Below are 6000 nucleotides of genomic sequence, written 5' to 3'. Positions count from 1 at the left end.
TTGTGATGCAAGTAGCCCACGCAATCAAAGATCTGCTGATATCAAGGGTAGTGACCCTGGGAAATGTGCAGGTCATAGTGGATGGCTTTGCTGCAAGGGGACTCCCTAACTGTGGTGGGGCCATAGACGGAACCCATATCCCTATCTTGGCACCGAGCACCAAGCCGGCGAGTACATAAACTGCAAGGGGTACTTTTCAATAGTGCTGCAAGCTCTGGTGGATCACAAGGGACGTTTCACGAACATCAACGTGGGATGGCCGGGAAAGGTACATGACGCTCGCACCTTCAGGAACTCTGGTCTGTTTCAAAAGCTGCAGGAAGGGACTTTATTCCCAGACCAGAAAATAACCGTTGGGGATGATGAAATGCCTATAGTTATCCTTGGGGACCCAGCCTACCCCTTAATGCCATGGCTCATGAAGCCGTACACAGGCAGCCTGGACAGTAGTCAGGAGCTGTTCAACTACAGGCTGAGCAAGTGCAGAATGGTGGTAGAATGTGCATTTGGACGTTTAAAGGCGCGCTGGTGCAGTTTACTGACTTGCTTAGACCTCAGCGAAACCAATATTCCCACTGTTATTACTGCTTGCTGTGCGCTCCACAATATCTGTGAGAGTAAGGGGGAGACGTTTATGGCGGGGTGGGAGGTTGAGGCAAATCGCCTGGCTGCTGGTTACGCGCAGCCAGACACCAGGGCGGTTAGAAGAGCACAGGAGGGCGCGGTACGCATCAGAGAAGCTTTGAAAACCAGTTTCATGACTGGCCAGGCTACGGTGTGAAAGTTCGGTTTGTTTCTCCTTGATAAAACCCCCCGCCCCTTGGTTCACTCTACTTCACTGTAAGCTAACCATCCTCCCCTCCTCCCTTCGATCACCGCTTGCAGAGGCAATAAAGTCATTGTTGCTTCACATTCATGCATTCTTTATTCATTCATCACACAAATAGGGGGATGACTACCAAGGTAGCCCAGGAGGGGTGATGGAGGAGGGAAGGAAAATGCCACACAGCACTTTAAAAGTTTACAACTTTAAAATTTATTGAATGCCAGCCTTCTGTTTTTTGGGCAATCCTCTGTGTCGGAGTGGCTGGTTGGCCGGAGGCCCCCCCACCACGTTCTTGGGCATCTGGGTGTGGAGGCTATGGAACTTGGGGAGGAGGGCGGTTGGTTACACAGGGGCTGCAGTGGCAGTCTGTGCTCCAGCTGCCTTTGCTGCAGCTCAACCATACACTGGAGCATACTGGTTTGATCCTCCAGCAGCCTCAGCATTGAATTCTGCCTCCTCTCATCACGCTGCCGCCACATTTGAGCTTCGGCCCTGTCTTCAGCGCACCACTTACTCTCTTCAGCCCACCACCTCTCCTCCTGGTCATTTTGTGCTTTCCTGCACTCTGACATTATTTGCCTCCACGCATTCGTCTGTGCTCTGTCAGTGTGGGAGGACAGCATGAGCTCAGAGAACATTTCATCACGAGTGCGTTTTTTTTTCTTTCTAATCTTCACTAGCCTCTGGGAAGGAGAAGATCCTGTGATCATTGAAACACATGCAGCTGGTGGAGAAAAAAAAAGGGACAGCGGTATTTAAAAAGACATTTTATAAAACAGTGGCTACATTCTTTCAGGGTAAACCTTGCTGTCAACATTACATACATAGCACGTGCTTTCATTACAAGGTCGCATTTTGCCTCCCCCCACCGCGTGGCTACCCCCTCAACCCTCCCCCCTTCCCGTGGCTAACAGCGGGGAACATTTCTGTTCAGCCACAGGCAAACAGCCCAGCAGGAACGGGCACCTCTGAGTGTCCCCTGAAGAAAAGCACCCTATTTCAACCAGGTGACCATGAATGATATCTCACTCTCCTGAGGATAACACAGAGAGATAAAGAACGGATGTTGTTTGAACGCCAGCAAACATACACTGCAATGCTTTGTTGTACAATGATTCCCGAGTATGTGTTACTGGCCTGGAGTGGTAAAGTGTCCTACCATGGAGGACGCAATAAGGCTGCCCTCCCCAGAAACCTTTTGCAAAGGCTTTGGGAGTACATCCAGGAGAGCCGCGAATGCCAGGACAAATTAATCCTTTTACATGCTTGCTTTTAAACCATGTATAGTATTTTGAAAGGTACACTCTCCGGAGGTCCCTTCTCCGCCTGCCGGGTCCAGGAAGCAGCCTTGGGTGGGTTCGGGGGGTACTGGCTCCAGGTCCAGGGTGAGAAACAGTTCCTGGCTGTCGGAAAAACCGGTTTCTCCGCTTGCTTGCTGTGAGTTATCTTCTTCTTCTTCGTCCCCAAAACCTGCTTCCATGATGGCTCCATCTCCATTGAAGGAGTCAAACAACACGGCTGGGGTAGTGGTGGCTGAACCCCCTAAAATGGCATGCAGCTCATCATAGAAGTGGCATGTTTGGGGCTCTGACCCGGAGCGGCCGTTCGCCTCTCTGGTTTTCTGGTAGGCTTGCCTCAGCTCCTTCAGTTTCACGCGGCACTGCTTCGGGTCCCTGTTATGTCCTCTGTCCTTCATGCCCTGGGAGATTTTGACAAAGGTTTTGGCATTTCGAAAACTGGGAGTTCTGATAGCACGGATTCCTCTCCCCATACAGCGATCAGATCCCGTACCTCCCGTTCAGTCCATGCTGGAGCTCTTTTACGATTCTAGGACTCCATCATGGTCACCTCTGCTGATGAGCTCTGCATGGTCACCTGCAGCTTGCTACGCTGGCCAAACAGGAAATGAGATTCAAAAGTTCGCAGTTCTTTTCCTGTCTACCTGGCCAGTGCATCTGAGTTGAGAGTGCTGTCCAGAGCAGTCACAATGGTGCACTCTGGGATAGCTCCCAGAGGCCAATACTGTCGAATTGTGTCCACAGTACCCCAAATTTGACCCGGCAAGGCTGATTTAAGTGCTAATCCACTTGTCAGGGGTGGAGTAAGGAAATCGATTTTAAGAGCCCTTTAAGTCAAAATAAAGGGCTTCATCGTGTGGACAGGTGCAGGTTTACATCGATTTAACGCTGCTAAATTCAACCTAAAGTCCTAGTGTAGACCAGGGCTAAGAATAAAACCCAGTCTCAGCATGTATTAAGGAGAGTAGAAGCTGCACAAAATCGATGTACTTTAGACAACCAATGCAGTCATTATTAAAGGTGGTTGAAGTGCTATTTCTTCCTAAACTAGATGGTCTGACTCCTATTTTCATCCTGTTCACTTTTGCTTTATATGTGCATTCATGCAATCTGATTTTGCTAGCGTCAATGATCTTGAAAAGTAAACTTCAACATGCCTGTTCCAAAATATTGCAGGAAAAAACACACTTTCTGTAAGCTCGTCTACACTGACAAGTTTTGTCGATGAAACGAATGTTGACAAGGAAAAATCGACAAAAGCAAAGTGGCAAAAGCATGTCTATATTTGCTCCCTCTGTAAACAGATTGTGTCCACACTCAGGGCAACTTTGTCAATAGCGAGAGCAATGGACGGTGGATATGTATCCCACAGTGCCTGGTGACACCATCCATCACTAGGTGTTGTGGGAATGCGGAAACTGTGTGGGGAAAATGTACCATCATGCACCACTTTGTGTCCCACCCCTCCAAAGGGTTCAGGCTTCCTTTCGCGCTGTTTTTCCAACTGTCATTCTTTTGTAGGGCGTGCCAGCATCTGCAGTAAGAGAGGATGGATCCTGCACTTCTCTCCTATGCACTGTTAGCTGTCGTGAGGACATCATGCATGGCAGCACAGTTACTTGCAGAGTTAGCAGAGGATGAATTGCAGGCACCCAAGTGTGATATGGATGGCAGCAACTTATCAGTGCTTTGTGCATTTACAGAGCAGCTGCATATGGTAGACCATCACTTTTGGGCTAGGAAAACAAGCACTGATTGGTGGGATTGCATTGTCATGCAGGTGTGGGATGACAACCAGTGGGTACAGAACTTTAGGATGCGTAAAGCAACCTTCATGGAGCTATGTGCTGAGCTGTCCCCCGACCTGTCTCATAAGGACACCAGATTGAGAGCTGTACTTTTGGTAGAGAAACATGTTGCAATTGCCGTGTGGAAGCTGGTGGATACAGACTGCTACTGGTCAGTCACAAATCAATTTCGAGTAGAAAAGTCCACTTTTGGGGCTGTATTAATCCAAGTGTGCAGGGCAATAAATCGCATCCTTCTGCATAGGACCATGTCTCTGGAAAATATGCATGAAATAGTTGATGGCTTTGCAGAAATGGGTTTCCCTAACTGTGGCAGGGCAATTGATGGTGCACATATTTCAATTTTAGTGCCAGACCATCTTGCCTGTGAATACATTAATAGGAAGGGATACTTCTCCATGGTGTTGCAGGTGTTTGTGGATCACCAGGGGCATTTCAAGGACATCAGTGCAGGCTGGTCTGGAAAGGTGCATGACACAAGAGTGAATTGATTGCTGTATGCTTTTGTAGAACACAGAACAAACACACTGTACCATTAGCCTTTATTTATTGTTAAAAAGGGTAAAACCTCACAACTGTTTGTAGCTCCAGCTATCATTGTGCAAGCTGTGAGGGGGGCGGATGGGGAAACTCAGGAGGGCTGTGAAAAGGAATGTGTGGGCATAGAGGGGGTGGGGTTGGCAAAGAATTGTGCATCTGCATGTGCTGCAGTGGAGGTCGACCACGGATCTGCTCAGTCTGCAGCAGAATCAAAGACTTGAGCATCTCTGTCTGATCCTCCACCACCTAGCAAAAGCAGCACTCTCTTTCTTTTCTGCCCTGCCTTTCATCTTCCGAGCACTCTTCCTTTCCCTAGTCTGTCTCTCATCGCGCCTACAGCACCTCCCGGAACATATCTTCTTTAGTGCGCTGGGTTTTTTTTCTTATCTGCTGAAGCCTGTCCACGGGGGTGCGTGGCATGTTCTTCAAGGTCTTTGCTGAACAGAAGACGGATTGTTACATTCCAGCAAATGATTGAAACATTTTAGTAAAAAGGGCATTTTGCTAGTAGAAATCACTTTCTCTCTGAGACTCTAGGCAGGCACACAGCTCCGCGAGCACCCCAATCATGGTGAATGTCGGGAGTGGGGGGGAAAGACGGTTTTGCGTATGGACAAAAAGGTCACAGCTTGCAGGGCAGCTTTGCAGGGAACTCATTCTAAAATTATCCCACTCTTTTTCACAGACGGCCAACCTGCTGGCTGACATCTCACTGTTGCGGGTGACTAGAGAAACCAGGGCACAGATGCTGAATGCTTGCGGCTTTCATCCTGGTCTATATGCAGCTCAGTTATGTGCTGCTTTGGTCCTAGCTCCAGTGATTGCTAAATGGCATGGTACAGTTTCCTACAATGGGGGAACTAACAAGGCTGCAATCCCTTGGAATCTGCGGCAGAGGATTAACAAGTGTCTCTTTGAAACTTTCCATAGCTCTCTCTGGAGGATTCCCTGCAGGTCTCGATGTCCGTTGACACCCTGCTTGGCCAGGGAGATTAGTTACACAGGGCAATGTGACAGAAAACACTACCTAGCTCCCACTTTTCAATTCCCTACACAAGCCACAGCAACTTACCCAGCATCTCATCTGCTTCCTGCTCTCTAGAGAGCATTTCTGGGGTGGAGAAAAGTTACTGGCTGCCTGCCCCATTGGGCGACCCCGCTGGGAGCACCACATCCTCTTCTAGCTTGACTTCTTCATCCAGAATTTCAGCCTGTGGGATTTGTGCTGAAAATGGCCCAACTTGATGATCACTATAGATAAGCTATTACCAGCAGGACAGTGGGGTGGGAGGAGGTATTGTTTCATGATCTCTGTGTGTATATAATGTCTGCTGCAGTTTCCACGGTATGCATCCGATGAAGTGAACTGTAGCTCATGAAAGCTCATGCTCAAATAAATTGGTTAGTCTCTAAGGTGCCACAAGTACTCCTTTTCTTTTTGCGAATACAGACTAACACGGCTGTTACTCTGAAACCAGTAAAAAGGCAGTCAACAAATTAGACTGTAGATGATACCGTCACCTTATAT

The 6000-nt window shown here is 48.4% G+C and overlaps 1 protein-coding gene across 1 annotated transcript in view; it reads right to left on the bottom strand.

The window, feature by feature from the left end:
- Window positions 1-913: 913 nt before the first annotated feature.
- The window catches only part of SFMBT1 (Scm like with four mbt domains 1), a 156411-nt gene continuing 151324 nt past the window's right edge, over window positions 914-6000 (bottom strand). Inside the window, exon 19 of the mRNA XM_075130570.1 lies at window positions 914-1550. Within this exon, the coding sequence (XP_074986671.1) occupies window positions 1533-1550 (18 nt within the window). The 3' untranslated portion in view covers window positions 914-1532. The remainder of the gene's footprint in view (window positions 1551-6000) is intronic.

This window comes from Caretta caretta, chromosome 7 (genome assembly GCF_965140235.1).
Source record: "Caretta caretta isolate rCarCar2 chromosome 7, rCarCar1.hap1, whole genome shotgun sequence".
Taxonomy (NCBI): domain Eukaryota; kingdom Metazoa; phylum Chordata; order Testudines; family Cheloniidae; genus Caretta; species Caretta caretta.
This window is presented reverse-complemented; position numbering and strand designations above follow the sequence as displayed.